The following is a 19,230-nucleotide window of genomic DNA, read 5'->3' as shown; positions in this document are numbered from 1 at the left end:
GGTTACCTTGAAGTATGCAGCTTACCACAAGCACAGCTGGTCCCTAGTGTTATTCTCCAGCTACGTTTTTATATCTAAGTTTTGAAACAAATTCAGCCTGGTATATGCTGCCTCTCACTGGAACAAACCAAGGCTCGGAGCCCCTCAGGTGGGAAGTTTGCCAGGGAAGGACTTGTGGCAGCAAACTCTTCTCCATATGTCGAACACTACTGCAATCCAAAAGAGAATTTACTTGGGAAGTAGAAATTGTTAGCTTGTTAAGACTCACACTGTGTGGCATATTGCTGTTGGTCTTTAATATCACATGCACGTAACCCCAGTTCTTGCCAAGAGATTTGTGAGAGACCAGTGGATCTCAAGTGGATATTTGAGTTTCAGGGTCCAAAATGAGTTAGTGGTATTATAGTATCCACAGCAAGGACAAAATGGAAGCTGGGACCTACTGCTCATGAAGAACAAGATATGTTGTTAAGCCAGGATCTTTCCAGTAGGAGATCTACTGCCCCACAACATTTTTCAGTGTTGCTCTTCTCAGTTAGGAGGGAGTGATTTTTATTTCTCTTGCTTGGTGTAGGCTACCATGATGGGCACATTGTGATCCGGTGGTTCTGGGCAGCTGTGGAGAGGTTCAACAACGAGCAGAGGCTGCGATTGTTGCAGTTCGTCACGGGAACGTCGAGTGTGCCCTACGAGGGCTTTGCCGCTCTCCGAGGGAGCAACGGCCTGCGGCGCTTCTGCATAGAAAAATGGGGCAAAATCACCTCCCTCCCAAGGTACGTCCCAACCAGGACTTTGTGCCAGAATTGCTGTTAGAAACAGAGGCCTAGTACTTTGTTCTATCTCTCTGTCAATTAATGAATACAGTAAGGACAAGTAAAAAAAAAACAACAACAACAAAGAGACAATGATCAGTTTGTTGTTCTGTAATTATGTTCAGAGAAAAGTGTTTTCTTTTGCTGTCTTTTTGATTTGTAGGCTCAATTCAAACTATTTGAAATCTTTGGAAATGGTTAAGATTAAGATTTCCATAGGTTCAAAGCTAGTTCTCTTATTTTGATTCTGGAACAGATTCAGATCAACAGGAGCTTGTCAACTGATTCTGTTCCCTTTACTTTCAAAGTGCTAGCAAAAATACTTGTGAATTTACAGAGACATGAAAGCCAAAATCTGTCTCTGAGTTTTGGCTGGAGACCTGAGTGTAATCCCTTCATTTATTCTGATGGTTCCACTTTTTCGTAATGAAGAAGCTTAGTGAGAGAACTTCACTGATAATATCCAATTTGTTGCATCTAGTTCAGTCAGCCAGCTAGGAGCAAATGAGCTATAATGTCATACAGAATCAACAGACTTGGCAATGATTCCCAAAGGAGGGGTCATCTTCCTTTTCAGAACAAAGGGGCAGGGGCACAAAGGGGTGGACTTGCCTCAGGCCACCCAAGAGAGTGATGGCACAGCCACTGATGGTTTCAGCTATGAGTTCTGCTTTACCTCTTTATGGGTGACCAGCACTCATCCTTCCTTACTGAAGTGAGTCACCTTTCTTGAATGTCCTGACAGTTGCCTGAGGCTCTGCCCCACTGGGATTACAGAACATTTCAGTGCCTCTGAGATACTTTTGCTACAGTGGCCCTTTTATATCACATTTGCCCTCCGAAGGATGCTTTCTTCCTGCTCTTATCATTTGCTTTCAGCTACACTGCAAAGGAGGCCGCTTTTATGGCACAGAGCAAAAATTTCATTGCATAGACCTTGCAGATATAGTCAGACATTCAATTAACCAAGGGTCTGGTCCAGTTTTCTCATTACTCACTCTCTATGTTGTTTGCCCAGAAACGTACCATAAGACATGGACTTGAGCAAACACCTGAGTCCTCTGGAGAGGTAAAGTCCAAATCTGGTCACCCTCTGAGTCCAAGTCTGCTCTAGTTCATGTTTATGCAGTGGAAGATGCAGAAACTGGAGCCAAGGCACTGTATCAGAAGGCATTCAAAGCTGATATCTTAGGTGGACTCCCTCTAAAGTCAGGAAATGGGAGTGTTTTCAAGGAACAGTTCATCTCACCTGAACACAGACTTTTGAAATAGCTCAGCTGAGTCACAACTGGTACATTTTGGTTTATGTCCATCCACCATAAGGACATTACGGAGATTATATGGAGAGCTGGAGCCTGCATGAAGCTAGATGTGGGCACTAAGATTTAAAACAAGATGAAAACATATAAGGTCAGTGAGATGACTCATGCCATCTGAGCTCCAGCCAGCAATGTGGTAAGAAAGCCTGAGAGCAACAGTTTGCTAGTTGTAGTCCAGATCCTCCTTTTGCAGTATATTTATATAGTCAGGTTCTATGTAAGGGTTTTGGAGCTTACTGAGGACATTCCTGCCTGCAGATAGTCAGTAACCAGCAGTCACAGACTCTGGAGCATTTCTGCAGAGCTCTCTTAGCACTCCTTCTGGGGTGCAAAGGGATGAGAGGGGAGGGTGAACCTTGGTGCATGCATAGAAAATGCCCTGGCCTGACCCGTCAAGTTCTGAAAAGGTAATTGGCCCCTTTCTGCTCTGTTTAACTTTCTTTGTGAACCTAGGCACTACTTCTGACTCAGATTCAGTTAGCCTCGAGATTTTATGTTTGTCTGTTGATCTCTGAATGAGTTGCTCTCCCTGACAGAGGCCTCCTTTCCAGGTGAAAGTTGGTAGCACTTGTTAGAAGTCTTGAAGCTCTGCATTCATTTTAGCCAGGGGAAAAATAAAAAAAAAACTTGCTCATGGGAAATAAACACAGCTCGATCACCATGAATTATTGCCTGCATTCTTATAAAATTATGGGATGCTGCCAAGTATACACAGTGCTAAGAAATGCATAAAACACACAGGCTGAACCTGGAGCTTCCCTAAATCCTTAGTTAAGCAACTAAATGAGTATTATTTAAAACTTGTATTTTAAATACCTGATTATGGTCTGCCCATGTTTATTTAGATTTATTTACGTACTTAAGACTTACAGGCTAAAAAAAGTCTTATGTCATATCCTGTCAGCCTTTTAACCCTGTGACATGAGTGTAACTAACTTTACAATAAACCACAACAAATTCCCTTTTCACTTTAACTGCTGTACAAAATGTAGAGAACTTTTAGCTGTATCAGGAGAATCCATGACTCCTTTGTTCCCTTACTTCTGCTCCAGATGGCTGAGGTAGTTTGGCAAATATCCCTTACACTTGGGCAATGGAGCATGCAACTACCATTTGCTTATAGTGAGCAGAGATGTGCTAACACCTAAACTACATAGGTTAGTACTGTTTGCACTTGCAACAGCAACATGGCAAGGCCAGAAAAAAGGCATGGTGTAAATTTCTAAAATGAAACACTTTTCAAATAGTAGCCATAATACATGACACTTGGAGTGCTTCTTGAAAGCACTGAGGGTATGCAAGACTTTTTCAGGAAGGTTGAACATCCAGTTACTTCATTTTAAGTTGGTGAATTTGTTCATTAGTACCAGTTCCCTGCATGAACAGGGTAATTGTGGTGTAATATGTTCATCTAAGACTAAGAAGAGTGAGATTACACCACTATTTTATTTCTGGAGTGTGCACATGTGCCAGACACATTTTTCCTATCTGTATTTACTTTTGAGATCACATATGTTAGAAAGTTGAGGCACCATACAGCTCAGAGATGCTCCTCTAATCCTAGGTTTTCAGACAATGACCCTAAAGCAGGTTCCAAAGAGACTGCCAGCTTTGCAGATATGTCAGTGTAAATCTGCATCACGGGTTCTTCCAAACCGGTATAACTTGTCATATAAAATAGCAGGTTCAATCACTTGTTCATCAAGGTTGAGTTTTACTCTTCCTATATAATATGGAAAGCTTTGTCCCAAAATGAAGGTGTTACACATTTAACTGGTTGCCAGAGTGGAGATGGTTGGAGAATTTTTGCAGCTACAGCCTCTTCTGAAGCAGGAATCCTCTCTTCACTTCTTCTGTGTCATGTAGGTTTGTAAATGGAATCAGTTTTAGTGGTAGTTCTACAAGGATGGATTCTTGTTCCCCACCAAACATTAATGAAAAGCCACTGGTTTTCTAGCTGGAATAGCAGAGCTTCATTTGGTACCGTGGGAGCAGAACTCCTGGCCCTAGACTGACTGAAGAACTAGCAGTGCTTTCTACTATAAGAGGCAACCATTCAGTCTTCTTAAATCCTCAGCTGCAAAAAGTATTTGGTGCCTACAAACGCCACTGTCCCATCTTGTGATTGCACTCCTCACCTGGCAAAAACTCCTGCCAGCTCCAAGATTATGTCTGTTTGAGTATCAAGTAAGTAAGGACCTCAGTGTGTATCCCAGGGATTCAAATAATCACATTTGACGCAATGAGGTCACTTTCCCCAACAGTGCTGAGCTGCAACTCCCCTTTCATCAGAAGAGATTTTCATTCAGCAGTGTAGTGTGTGTTATGCATGATGCAGATTACCAGTGCTAGTAAATACCTGATCTTTTGTAAGAGAATTGTGTTCTTCTCTGTTGGATGATAAGCATTTAATCACCACAGAATCCCAACTTTATTCTCATAATTTCCTTCTTCACCAAGGGACTGAGTGCATGGACTTTGCTGTCTCTTACCATCCATCTTCTCTTTCCTCTTCAATACAACAGCAGTATTAGCTGCAAATCTACATTCATCTGTTTAACACTGATTCCCAGACAGCATGTACGTGTTCCCTCTTACAGGCAAAAGGAACAAAAGCTACTACTTGTGGGTTCTCAGATTGATCAAGGGGGGTTTGTGGGCTTATTTAACGAAAGCAAGGTGAAAAGGAGAACTGCCCAGTTTCTGCCTGGCAGGCATGATTATGTTAGAATGTAGGCCTTACTTTAGCAGATAGTTTCAAGGTATAATTAAGATAGCAGGGGGTTCTGTGCCCAGTTTTACTGCCTTTGGGTTCTCATCTTTATGGGGAATAAAAGAAGTGACAAAGAAAAGAAGAATGCAAAAATCTTAAAAGCTTATAATTTTTAGAAAGAATTCTTAGAAGAAAAGAAATATCATAGCACTGTGAACAATGAGCAAGATGAAAGGTTCAAGCCCACCAAAACTATATTAAGCAATAAAGACAGACTGCCAGGAAGAATGAAATTTTAAGTGGTCCATTTACTGCCTAACTTACTGGAGGATGAGGGTATATGAGGGTCAGAGTTGGTTTACATTACTTTATCTTGCATTTTCTTCTGGAGAAGCCAGAATCCTTCCCATAAAAGCTGTTACCAATGTAATTCTTATTCCAGGCCTCACATTCCCTGAACACCATCTCAGATGTCAGCAGGCTTATGTGGTAGGAGGCTTAAATCAAGGGAAGAAATATTTTCTCTTTGCTGTGCTCTTGCACTACTGATGTGATGTTTTCACTCCAGTGGCAAGTGTTCCCTGGATTATGCTCACTATAGTCACTCTCACTGGGATCAGTAGTAAGAGGCCAACATAATTCAGGAGGAATTTACCCCTTTGGAGGATGAAGCACAGTTAGACAACAGTGGGCATTATGGAAAGTATCACTGATTCTTAATTGCCCTGTGTACTGCAGTATCACACAATATATGATAAAAACCGGACAGTTTTGCACATAATTATCTTTATTTAAGACTGAGTGGGCTTCACAGGCATCACTGGAGTTGCAGTAGATCCACATTTGTTTCACAAACCAGAATATGAACTCAGGTTTTGCCCTTGGCAATCTTTTGTGGTTTGCACCAAAAGTAGGTAGAAGTGTAAACTTTACCTGGATAGCGCTTCTGAAATGCTCTTTTCATTTCAAATTTGATGACCTTTCTTTGAAGTGCAAGGATTTTTTTCTGTGAAGTTGTTAAGCTGGAGAACACAAGAGTGTTGTTTAGCAAAATGTTTCAATGTTTCTAGATATGTTAACAATTTTTTCCTTTCTTTGTTCCCCACAATAAATTCCTTGAGACGTTCTGTAGAAGAGCCCACATCTGTAAACATCATAGTAAGAAAAGGAATGTATCTTTTTTCTGAGTTTGGCTAGGTCAAGGATGTCTAAAAGTCAACAGCATTGCAAGGTTGTTTCATAACCAGTGTGAAACTAGATGGATAATGATCAGTCAAGAAAGTAAACACCAGAGTCAGTGGCTGTGGATATGTCTGTACCACACAAGAGGATGCACAGCAGCAATGTCTGAGATGCTGTTGTCTCAAACAGTTAAAGGTGCCATGGTTGAGTGCCATACAGAGGTCTGGTTCTGCAAAACTACTTTAGAAGAACTCACACCTGAACCATCATGGCTGTGCCACTTCCAATTCTGGAGCCCAGCAGCTGAGCTCCTCAAGACTGGCTATCTCTGCATGGGGCTGTCTTGCCTGTGATAACCATGTTCTGAATGGACTATGAGAATGCTGTTGATTAACTCCCAGTGGTTGATAGTATTGCCAATGGATTGTAGAAACAACTTATGTTGCCAAAGATTGTTGAGATGAACAATAAATACTGCAGGGCTACTCATGGATAATACACATGAGCTGCCATGTTTAATTTCAAGAGATGAATTAAATAACAGCTTTATTAATGTTTGTTTTTCACTAACTCAGGCATTCCAAGCTCATTTCCACAAATTCTGTGTTTATTGTATTCTCTTCTGAGACTAACCAGCTACCAAATCTTCATTCAGAAGGGGTAAAAGGATGGTAGAAGCTCTCCTAATTGAAATTCTGTAATGCAGTGACGATTACGTGCCTCTGGCTATTTCAGTTGCCTGATTGCTTTTAAAGATTCACCACTGGTGCTTGATAAAGCTCTTCCTCTGAATCTACAGGTCTCAGGCCAGCCCATCTGCTAGCATTACGTCTTTCCCACTTTGTGGGTGGCCTAAGAGATGACTAGCATGGCTTTGTGTAATTTTCTCCAAGATAGCTCTGCTGCTTCAGTGTAAGAGAAGTAGGATTTAGTTAAAGTTTGAGATAGAAGGGCTCAAAGTAAAACAACTCCATGGCTTCTAAAAATACTAGGGGCCAGAAGCTCAGACATTGTTAGCCAATGAGGCTACATTTCCTTCTGTAAAGTTTTGTCAATTCACATTTATCCCAGTGAGCAAGAGGAAATAGAAATATTGCTATCATCATGTAAAACTCTAAAAGCTGACTGAAAAAAAACTGAAACATTTTTACTGAAAATGTGCCCCTCCCACGTCCATTTGTTGAATTCAGCAGTTGGGGCTGAATTGTTGGGGCAGGAACTGTTTCTTTACTCCATATTTGTATAGCACCTCCCACAGTGAAGTGCTGTCTGCCTCTGGGTCTAATTGCTGCTGCCAGAAAAGCTGCAACAGGGAGAAGGAACGCATGGAACCCATTCCATGGCTTTTTTTGAAGGTGCTGCCAATGTAAATAGAAGGTTAGGTAAATGTAATGGTAAAACTGGGGAAAGAGATGGTCATCAAGTTTGCAGCTTGCTCTGCACAGAATATTTTTCTTTTGTCTTGGGTACTACAAATAAATAACATTTGAAGGCCAGGCTTGCAGCAGATGGCCAACAGCTGACTTACTGAATATTTTCAGCAGCCTTCCTTCCTCAGTTAGCAGATCCCTGAATGGTCTTTTAGCAGTCAGGCCTGCCTCACTGCAAACACACACTCAGTCCATTCTGTCACTGTATTCCATCACACTGTGTTTGTCCACTGCTGCAAAGCTTATTGACAGCTCATGTTGGATGTACAGATGAGTGCCATTCTGTTAAAAAATCTTGAAGCAACCAAAATTATGGTAATGAACTTCTCTATCAGGCCCTAAATCCCAGCTCCTCAGTGACCTCTCTCCAGCATTCTTCTCCATCAAGATCCATACAAGATCCCTGCAACATCCAAAGGAGGAATATCAGATGTTATGTTGATACTTAGCTTGTGTCTTCTGTATAACATATTCATGTGTATGTGCACATACATTTCAGTACCTCATATTTTGGTGGAATTAAAAAGTTTTACTTTGAGTGAACTTGAATGTCTTGAGTCTCAGTAGAAACTAGTTTTTTTCAATTCTTATTTTCTCAAGTTTCTAAGATTCAGCCTAACATGTAGCATATTTTCCTTTTGCAGGGCACACACATGTTTCAACCGTTTGGATCTTCCACCTTACCCCTCATATTCTATGCTGTATGAAAAGCTGCTGACAGCTGTTGAAGAAACTAGCACCTTTGGACTTGAATGAGGGGGTTCAGGCACTTCTGGTGTTTTTATGGCTGATGATGTCACCTTTCCTGTCCACCGTCATTTGATCTTGGTTTCCCATGTTTTTATTTTTGAAAACAAAACAAAAATCAAGATTAACAAAAGCCGTGCATGAAGAACTGCCACCCTCTATGATCTAACCTTCATGCTTTCATCCTCTGTTTCCAATGGACTGCTAGTCTGTATGCAATAGAAAAACAACTGTCTCAAGGTTTCTGTATATCTCTACATACCTCCATTAATAACAATGAAAATACAAATGCAAGTTACACTACACTTGACCAAATGTTAATAAATGTTTACTTCCACCTACGTTGATTAAAAAATAAAAAAAAACCTTCATCAAGCATTCCAAGCTTTTATATACCCATATCTTCTAAATCAATTCATAGCCCATCATACTTCTTAATTGTTGAATCCAGTACTAGGAGCTGGTCAAATATGTCATCATTCATCCCTATTTTCCCTGTATGTATTGTCCATCTGAAAGACACCTATGAGCAAAACTGAAATTTTTATATATGAACTCATGATCCACATCAGTTGTATCAGCTGGAACTGGCCCAGATACATGGTGCAGATAAGACCTTCAAAAAGTAAAAAAAAACCACCACCAACCTGTAATGCAATACAAAGCATAACGGCGATTGTTATGATTGTTGCTTGCCAGTACTGGAGAGAACTCGCACTTCAGAGCTATCGGGAGGGGCATCTCCATTGTAATGTTTACCACACAAGAAGCACAAGGTTGTGCACACTCAAGAAGGATGTTTTATTATGTAGCATAAAGGACAAGGCTCCCTTACCTTAGTATTGTATATGACAAGGAAAAGGGGAAGTAAGAAGAATGTTCTACTCTTATGAATACCCTTGGGTTCTGTTTACCAGATCTTTGTTTTCTGATGTTTAAAATGTTTGTTTCCAAATGACAAGTCTAGACAATCCCATCCCCTGTGTCAGAAGCCATTTACTTTGTTAGGTTGGGCTAACCCATGGTTGCTGGGGGCGGTTGTCAGTTCTGTTGTTTCTCTTTTCTTGTTCAGTGGAATAGTCCATATCCTCAAGAGTGATTGGTTGTAGACAGAATGTTTTTGTCTGGGATCTGTCAAATGAGAAGCTGCAGTGAATGAAGGTGTTTGTCAGGTATGAAGGGAGCTGTAATTCTCTGGGTGTTAAGATTTTGGTGTACATCCTCTTGGAGGAAGCCCAAAGGCCCTCCAGTCATTCTATGTACCACTAAACTAAAGATCTTGCTCTTGTTACTGCAGACATAACCCTCTTCTGTTTGGTGTACTTTCCAACTCTGAATCCGGGGGGAAAAAAGGAAAACAGCAGTAGGCTTGTCTTTGGATGGATTTTGCTGAGGCTGTTACCGTCAAACTACTGCTCTGATTACATTCTAGTTATTAATCTTTGCTGCCCTTGTTTTCCAAGACTAATCTCAGATTGAAAGTGTTTGTCTTAACTGGGAAATGGAAATACAAAGTATCTTCTGACACTAAATATGTTAGAGGATGCAAGAAATGCAAAGTGACAGATTTGTGAAGGTACGTGAGAAGGTAACACCATAGTGTTCAGCAGCTTGTATGAAGTACAACACTCCCTCGAGGGCTTGTTACTGGTAGTTTTGTGTTAGTTATGCTTTGGATCACTGTAAAATCAGGAGACCATTTCAAGATCTAACACAGCCATTTCATCTTAAGTTTTTTCTCCAGAGGAAAAAAAATTGGACTCTGCATTCTCGCATATTTCTGTGGTGGTTATACAGAACCTTATGACATTTGAAAAATTGTGTTCTGAGAGTTTTAGATCTTTCTCCTGCTTTTATTCTTAGGTCAGTAGGTATTTGAAAGGTTATGGACCCAAAAATATATTTCTAAGCAAAGAAATTTTTTTTAATTTTTTTTTTTTTTTTTTTTACTGGTACATTAAAATCTGAAATACTTAAATTGCCCCTTCATTCGATTTCTGTGGCATTTCAGCAACTTTTATGCTAATTTACTGTATGGCTTTTACTGAGAATCTATGTTTTAGTGTGTTGTTGTTGTTTAATACAGTTGCAGAGGCTGCAGCTACAGGCCAGCTTCATTGTACCCCACACTGAAAATGATGTTTAGTGTTTCCATAAATGAGCTCTCAGGCATTGATTCTATGTGACCAGCTCACTGCACAGGAGAGATGGAAAAATTAATGTTTTTCTTAGAGCATCTGTTAAATGTCCACATGAATTTCATCAGGACAAGTCACACCAGGAACATGAAATCTTCCAATGTATGTAATTCCTGCCTCTTCACCTCTTGGCCCCCAAATCCAGTGATTCTTGTATGGTTCCTAATTTATTCCTGATGATGTTATAAAGTTACCTGTACTATGTCAAATGTTGGATGTCTTCCAACATTAGAAGAAAGAGAAGCATCCAACTGGTTGGTCCATGTTTGGCCAAGGAAAATAAAGAGCTGTCTCAATAACATAGTAAAAAAGTGGGGGGAAAAAATCAATCTTTACAACACTGTATAGTTAATTTTTTTTAAGTGTTTTAAAACTATATTTTATTACAAAAAAGTGAAACTATTTTTTGTAGCATAATAAAAGATGTTTGTATTTCAGAGACAGCATCAAGCTCCACTAAATGAAATACAGAAGGCTTTCTCCTGAAATTCTTCTTCACAACACTTTCTGGCACTCATCACACACTAAACTAGATTATGTTTGGCAGATGCCATCTTAAGCACCTTGTGTGTTGCTCCTCTGAGAAACACAGAGCATAGCCAGCTACTTCCCATCAAAATCCTTGATCCAAGTTGTCTTTCAAGCACACAGCCTAATATTTTTTAAAAGCTGCTTTCTAAGTTGACAAAGTCATGCAGATTTCCTTGAAAGTTTTTTTTTTTGATCTAAGGCCAGGAATAGAGATGGTTGACTGTTTTCATAAAGCAAAGTGAAAGAAAATGCCATGTGTGGCTTTTCCTGCATTCTGCCATTCCAGGCCTATCCCTCTCTCTTCCCAAATGCCCCACCCCAATAGGTTTTCAAACTCCTACATTATCTTTCTGATATCCGGATCAGCGTTTCACAGTGTTTCTCCGTTCCTTGTGTCATGCCATGGGCAGAATCCAGTCTCAGCCTGGAGTGAGGGGGAAGCCGTGCATCTGCAGAGTCAGAGTGAGGCAGTGAATGGTGCTCACAGGAGAGAGGGAGGAACCTACCCCCCTCAGCCTGTTATTCAACCTGCCCATTATGCAATTAATTGACTTTGTTGCTGTTGTGGTGCATATGCAAGACATACCCTTCCTAGTTCATCTGTTGATTCAAGTGCTGCCACTCCCCAGGTCTGCATCTTCATTTGTAAAACACTGACTGCTGATTACAGAAATTATGGTTTCATTGTTTCCCACAGGAAAGACTAAAAGATATTCCATAGAGCAGATTTACAGTGAAATAATCTTTTCAGCTCTTCTACCTGGTGGTGGCTTGATTAAGATACAATATCAGCATCATTAGATTTTTAAAATGCGAGTGAAAATGGAAAAGCCAATCTGACAGCTTTCATGAATTCTAGTTTTTGATTGGAGCAATGAATGCTGGCAATGGTTTCAGAGGGCCCATACATTTTTGAAAATTATTGTCATGATGGTATTAATGATAAAGGGAGGGAAGGGGGTATTTCTGGTTTTGAAATCCTGTTAGCATTAATCTGGAGATAAGAGAATGGAAGTAGGCATTTTAAATCATCAGTAGGTCTTCCAGCTTGAAGTAGTCTCACTGACTGTTCAACCACATGAGCAATGCAGGATTTGATCCAGTACAAACATCTGTATCTTAGTGTTAACAGTGTCAGGTCTAAACATTATAAATGCTGTCTCTTCAGTCTGCAGTAAGTTACATAAGTGTTCAGTTTCAGTCTGTGCATATTCAAAACTTGACTTTTATGTTCCAGAGAGGTCCATGGCTATCACAAGGCAAGAAGTGAGTGGTCCAAACTACATCTAATGTCTAATGGAGAAATCATGAGTTTTGTACAGGTCTGACACAGGGGAATTTTTACACCCAGTTTGCTCAAGTGCCCATGAACTTTTGAATGAACTGTAGCTGAGGTTTGAGCTTGTAGTCTAGTCTGAGAGATGGCCTGTGGGAAGGGGAGTGTTTGTTGGGATTGTGTTTTGTTGTTTGAGTTTCACTGTAACAAATTGTTGACATACCTCTAGTTGGAAACAATAGCATACTGAATTTGAACATGAAAATCAAAACTGAAATAAGCTAAAATATAAATGCGCAGGGGACAGGTTAAACTCGTCCTTCACTGTTAATCCTTTGACAGTCCATGGAATTCCAGAAGAAAAAATTTGACTGGAGATCTGTTTAATTTCTGTTGAAATTATATTTGCCCTGTCTCCATAGTAATATTAATAGGGATTCCCAGTCAAGATTAAACGCTTTCAGTCCAATGCAGACCAACAGATCTTTCTACAACAAATGCGGTGCTTTTTTATTATTCTTGCTGTACCTCAGTGTTTATTTTGAAAAGATAAAACTACTGCAATACACTAAATCTGGGATAGGTTTTCCAGTTATCACAAGGTCCAAAAGATTGGATTGTTACTTTCTCACTAGTGACTCATGTAGTTCTTTTGTTCCAGTAGAAAAACAGATTCCTGTAGATAGTAGATACTAGGTATAGTAAATATTGTACCATTAGCCAAATTCCCTGCAGCTTCCGATTTATCTAACGGAAATGTCTGTTACGGTTTTTGTTAAAGACTACATAAAGTCAGTGGCAGGAAAGGTCCTCATTATTGGACTGATTTTGCTTTTATTGACAGAAAAATGTCACATGATACTCAGGCTGTGCTTTCTATTCAACCATATCACTATGGAGGAATGTCAATAAAATCACTTTGTTATGGCATTGTGTGGACTGTCTATTACAAATAAACTATTTCATAGAGGGTGGAAACTGGCATTGTCAAAGCCCACTAATTGCAGAAATTGCAGTTTCAGGATCATGTCTTTTCCCACTATTGTATTCAGGCCCTTCCACTGCTTTTCATCAATTTTTCAGGGCACGTGTCTAAAACTTGGGGTTCTCTAAATAGGTTTGTATGACCAGAGCCTCCATGCTCTCTTGCCTTGAGAGCATGGGAGCTTATTCTTCGCTATAGGATATGTCTGGTCAAACAGAGGGACAAAAGCAGTGTGTATGCTACATACACATCCTTTGCTTCTAAGTATAATTACTGCATTATAGAGGTGAAATGCAACTGCAAGGGTGATTTCTTAATAGCATATGCTGGGTCTGCACTGTGTTGACAGCAAATACACAGCGAGGTGTCCCAGCATCTCAGTATGTCACACCCATTTCTCCCCTGCTCGTCACTGTAATATCTCTGGCGTGTTTCATTAACACATTCCAGGATAGATTACCACGCCTCAGATATACTGTCAGCAGACACCTTCCTCACCATACCTGTTTTCTTACATAAATGGCACCCCATGAGGGATTGTGGTACTATAGGGAGGATGGGAAAGCTTAAATATGAGGCACTGTTTCTATAGGGAATAATATAAATCCATGGAAGATACTCCAACAGAAGTGGTAAGCATATCTTGCACAAGATAAATCAGTAACAAGTGTGAACCTGTGTGACTCTGAGAACTCCTGAGAGCTCCTCTGGAGCCAGCACTGCATTTCACTCCATATGGAGGAGCACAGGTGCACGAGGCCCAGTGCTGGCTCTCCTTCAGCAGGGATGGTGGTGCTGGTGGCAAGAGTAGCACCCATCCAAGCACATGCTCAAGAAATCCAGGTGTCATAGCTCAGCCTTTATTCATATCCTGTGTGTGTGATTGTGCACGGGTGTGAGGAAGAAGTGAGAGAGAGGGCATTTTGGCACTAAGCTGGATTTCTATGCATTGCACACATCTAAAGGAAGGGAAAATCCATATTGATTAAAAAGCAGCGAGATGAGCTGCTGATCATTAGGGTGCATCAGAGGTGTCAGATTCTGCAGCAGTGATCTGTGTATGTGGCTGGAACGTTGCCTTTTGCCAGAACCCATTCCATGATTCCATTCAAAATCTGGGAACCCATGGATACTATGAACCCATTCAAAGCCAAGTTGGATACAGTCTTAAGAAATCTGATCTAGTGGGAGGTGTTCCTGCCCGTGGCAGAGAGGGTTGGGACCAGTTGGTCTTTAAGGTCTATTCCAACCCCTTAGCATTCTATGATTCTATGACAAATAACTGATTTTTGGTTCAAATAGAGCAGCAGTCCAAGTGGTGCCTCCATGGGTACATCCAGCATCTTTCTTGGCATGCTAGCAAAACTGTAATACTTCTGTAGGATATTAAAGATCAATAACAATCTTTTCATGCCCTGTGGTGGCAGTGTCATAGTTTTTTCTACAAAATACAATAAATCCACCTGCAGCCTGTTGTTCATCCGTGTACAAGAGGCCAAAGAGAGCAAAGGCACAAAGGATCTGCTGTGTCTCCTCTAATCATAAATCCTCCTTGAGCTGCAAAGACACTTTTTTACTATTTTTTAAATTTAATTCTGGTAAACTTGAAAATCATTTTTGACTGAAAATACCTTTCATGGATCAATCAAGATGAAACATGTGTGGCTGTGTTTAGTTCCTACTCTCTTGAAACTAAATTTAGAAGAAAAATATCCACTGTATTATTCTACCTGAAATACAAGCCCTGGTTCTTATTTGTGTTATGCTTTGAAGTAAGGCAGATTTATATTGTTTTAACTGAGGTGTAAATGAAGCTCATCCCCACAATGCTGTGTTACAGCTCTTTGAGATTGGATAGAATAGAAGTCACTGGAACACACAAACAGTGCAAGTAATGGGGTTTTCTTTCCCTGAACTTCTGGCATGTAGGATTTAATATAATTAATTAACTGCTATGGTACGTGAAAATAATGGGGCTGCATGGGGGAGTTTTCTGTGCCAATCATAAGCAATAGTAACACTGAGGTAACTTGCCCTTCCTTTTGTGAAGAGTAATACACTTCAGGAACATTTTAATTTTTGATTTTTTCAATATGAAACTAGAAGACTGGTTTGGGTTATCTTTGTTTCCCACTTACAAAATAAACCAGTTCTAAGGAAAAAGTAATTCTGTAAATACTCTGCAGTTTGAAAATGTGTCCAGTCAGTTTCAAAATGGACCACAGACAAGAACTGTAAAAGTGTTGTTGGATGTGATTTCCTAATGCTGGTTTTCCAAGATCAAACCAGCATACAAAAATAAACTGCATATGCTCCAGTTTTTCTGTTTTCAGCACTTCATGTGCTTTAGTCTGTAGACAAAGCAATACAGGTTCCCTACCAGCGTGCCACATGGAGTCACCATGTTTAGGTAACAGCTTTTCAGAAATGCAGCTGGGGCAGCACAGGAATCTGCTTAGGAGCTTTGTTACTAGCTGTGATTTGACTTCAGTACCTGTAAGGTATGTATTGGTACTGAAGTACGATCAGTGACTTTTCAAGAATGACTGAAATTAGTAATAGAGATTGCTATATAAGATTATACTTACAGTGTGTGGGGATATGTTTACTGACAGCTTTGGCATCTTTGGAAATGGAAAATAAGCTTCCCTGCTTTAGGCATGGAAGTTAACAGCATTAGTGACATGTGCATTGATTAGCAGAACTGGGACCTTAGAGTTTAACTCCTACTTCTACAGTATGTAAAGCCCCTGACATGACTTTTGAACACCATCATTGTGCTTCGGCAATGTCCTCCAAATGTACAAACTGAAACAGTTTGTGGGCTGGACACAGCCATAAAATAAATAGTGATGCATCTTGGATTTTGTAAAATACAGTCTACTAACTTTGTAAAAGGTGAATTTGTGTTTGGGACTGCCTGGCCACTGCAGAGCAGCTGTGAAATTGATCTGTGGAGCACCCAATGTAGTGCGTGGAGACCCATATGATGTGTTTTTCAACAGCTAAGTTAATATTATAATAACATATGTAAAATTCATAACCAAATGAGAATTTCTGCAAAATATGAACCTGTGGGAGTATTTGAAAAGGAATACTCCCTTTCAAATAGGGAGTAAGGAAGCACAAGTTTATTCATCTGTCTTAGAAATGATGAAATCAAAGCCTCTGAGGAAAAAGAGGAATAAATCTTATTGTAACATGAGCACCAGTTTATATTAAATCTCTCACAAATATAAAAATAATTCGGCAAGGTGGCAGTAATGATGCTTACTGCTGCCACTTAGTGGAGCCATGTCTTCCTCCCTTAAACTAGAAAAAAGATTAATAACACTTTTTGCTGCAGGTGGTAAGAAACATCCATTTGTACAGAAGTATAGGAGAGGGCTGGGTACTCAGAGTTCTTGTGTAAGTGCTGTTATGTGATGACAAGAGGCATTTTAGTACAGGAGCAAAGCCCCTGAGGTGAGGAACGTGTACTCTTCCTGTTGCCTCACAGATAAAACCACCACATCAAAAAATAAGTAGCTTCAATGCAGAATAACTAACTTCCGAATGGAATTTCAGCAACCAGCAGAAATTCCAGCCACAGAAGATCATGGTTCTCTACCAGTACAGAAGTTGAAATGATGAATTTAGCAATTCAAAATGGAAAATTATCTTACATTATATGTGCTGAGCTACCGATGGTGAGACTTCATATTTCTGTAACAAATTGACCATGATGATGTTGATGATGATTTCATGTGTCTCCTCTATCATGGATGAGCTGCCCGAATACATTTTTATTGGGAAGAGAAAACATCCTGTGATGATCAAGCTAGAGTCAGATTGATACAACTGAACAAAACTTATGTCACTATGCAACACTTTCGATCCACCTCTTCAGGACAGAATTGAAATCACTCCAGTAATTTAGAAATAGAAATCACTCCAGTGATTAGAATAGAAATCACTCCAGTGCATGCAGACATAAATTTAAAGGGACATTTTTTTTAACAGAATACCTGTGGTGATGTCTTTCACCTCACCTCTTGCTTCTTAGCTTGCAGGCCAAACACAGCTCATGAGAAGGAACTCCTTGGATTCTACTGCGGAAAAAAAAAATGTATCTTGAAACATAGAAGAGTTAATGTTATCTGCACCAGCAGAAATTAGTTTTTGCTATGCCATCTGAGTGCAATTGAACGTAGAGCAGCTAATAATATTTAAGTGATTGAACACAAATAGCCAAAGAACAGAGAAAAAGCATTTTCAGGTAACACATGAGAGGAGGTAATACATGAGAGAAACCAGCCTAGATCTGTCTGTTAGCTTTTCTCTAGATAAGCATTGTTCATATCCACGTGTGTTTCTCCCTGTGCAGAAAGCACAGATAAGATTATGCTGCAGAATTTAAAACTGAGTGCTGTTTTAGTGCACAGGTGAAACTGCAGTGAGTCATGAAACTTATATTTATCCTTTCTAGAGGGACAACTGAAATTAATACATCATGTATCAGCTCCACAATACTCTGGTACTACTAGGTAAAGCATCGTCTGTTCTATGGCTAGTGCAGAGCAAAGTGGGAAAAGATCCTGGAAGCAAACACAGCTTCACCAAGGGCAAATCCTGTCTGACCTACCCAGTGGCCTTCTATGATGGGCTGATTCCATCAGTGGGAAAAGGAGGAGCTACAGGTGTCTTTTATCTGGATTTCTGTAATGCCTTTAACATGGCACCCCACAACATCCTTCTCTCCAAACTGGAGAGGGATGGATTTGATGGGTAGACTGTTAGGTGGATAAGGAATTGGTTGGACAGTCACATTCAGAGGGTGGTGGTCAGTGACTCAGAGTCCCAATGGACATCTGTGACAAGTGATGTCACTCAGGAGCCCATATTGGAGCCTGTGCTATTTCATATCTTCGTTAATGACACAGACAAAGGGATGGAGGGCACCTACAGCAAATTTGCCAGTGACACCAAGCTGAGTGGTGCAGTTGCCACACCTGAGGGAAGGGATGCCATCCACAGGTATCAGCAAGGGGCCCCATGGGAACTCCAAGGGATTCAACCAGACCAGGGCAAGGTGCTGCACCTGGGTTGGGGCAACCCCAGTACCAGCACAGGCTGGGGGATGGACAGATGGAGAGCAGCCCTGGGGAGAAGGCCCTGGGGGTGCTGCTGGATGAGAGGCTGGACATGACCCAGCCATGGGCACTCCCAGCCCAGAGACACAAACGTGCCCTGGGCTGCCTCCAAAGCAGCGTGGCCAGAGGGGAGAGGGAGGGGATTCTGCCCCTCTGCTCCTCTCTGGTGAGAGCCCACCTGCCGGGCTGCATCAGCTCTGGGGTCCCAACAGGGACCTGCTGGAGTGAGTCCAGAGGAGGCCACAAAGCTGCTCAGAGGGCTGGAGCACTTCTATAAAGACAGGCTGAGAGAATGGATTGCCCAGCCTGGAGAAGACCTTAGAACAGCATTCCAAGGGGGCTACAAGAGAGATGAGGGACAAAGAGTTTAGCAGGTTCTGTTATAACAGGACAAGGGCTAATGGTTTTAAACGGAATGGGGGTTGTTTTAGATTAAATATAAGGAAGAAGTTGTCTACAATGAGAGTGATAAAACCCTGGCATATGTTGCCCAGAGAAATAGTGGATATCCCATCCCTGGAAACATTCGAGGTCAGCTTGGACAGGTTGGTGAACTGATTGAGTTGAAGATGTCCCTGCTCATTGCAGGATAATAAGACTATTTGTTTTCTCTGGATAATTCTTTTTAAGAATGTACCAAATCTGCCTTCCTAAGCCCAAAAGAACCCATTGCTAGATTTTAAAAGGTATTTAAGAATCTAGAAGTTATTTTAAAACACAGCCAGAGAACCTTAAATATCCCAAAGAATTCTGAGGAAGATATGTTCATATTTCAGAATGAGTAATTACACTGATTTTCATAAATGTTTAGCAGAGTTCCCCCAGAAAAATGTGATTGTGAAAGTAAGTAAAGAAGTAGAAAATGTCACAAGAATTGAGTATCTGAAACCTTCACTGATCTGAAA

The 19,230-nt window shown here is 40.6% G+C and overlaps 1 protein-coding gene across 7 annotated transcripts in view; it reads left to right on the top strand.

The window, feature by feature from the left end:
- The window catches only part of HECW1 (HECT, C2 and WW domain containing E3 ubiquitin protein ligase 1), a 254,267-nt gene extending 241,074 nt beyond the window's left edge, over positions 1-13,193 (top strand). For 6 of the 7 annotated variants that reach the window (XM_054273223.1, XM_054273222.1, XM_054273218.1 and 3 more), the window contains 2 exons: positions 575-773; positions 8,101-13,192. In XM_054273223.1, coding sequence (XP_054129198.1) covers positions 575-773; positions 8,101-8,212 — 311 coding nt within the window. In that variant the 3' untranslated portion in view covers positions 8,213-13,192. Of the gene's footprint in view, positions 1-574; positions 774-8,100 lie in introns of all 7 variants that reach the window. The other variant, XM_054273221.1, reaches the window with a different exon arrangement.
- The last annotated feature ends 6,037 nt before the right edge of the window (positions 13,194-19,230 follow it).

The sequence above is a fragment of the Melozone crissalis genome, unplaced genomic scaffold (genome assembly GCF_028551555.1).
Source record: "Melozone crissalis strain CALT ecotype California unplaced genomic scaffold, PUWL_Pcris_2 ptg000016l_1, whole genome shotgun sequence".
Classification (NCBI taxonomy): Eukaryota; Metazoa; Chordata; class Aves; order Passeriformes; family Passerellidae; genus Melozone; species Melozone crissalis.
The sequence above is the reverse complement of the archived record's forward strand: the minus strand, read 5'-3'. Positions and strand labels throughout refer to the sequence as shown.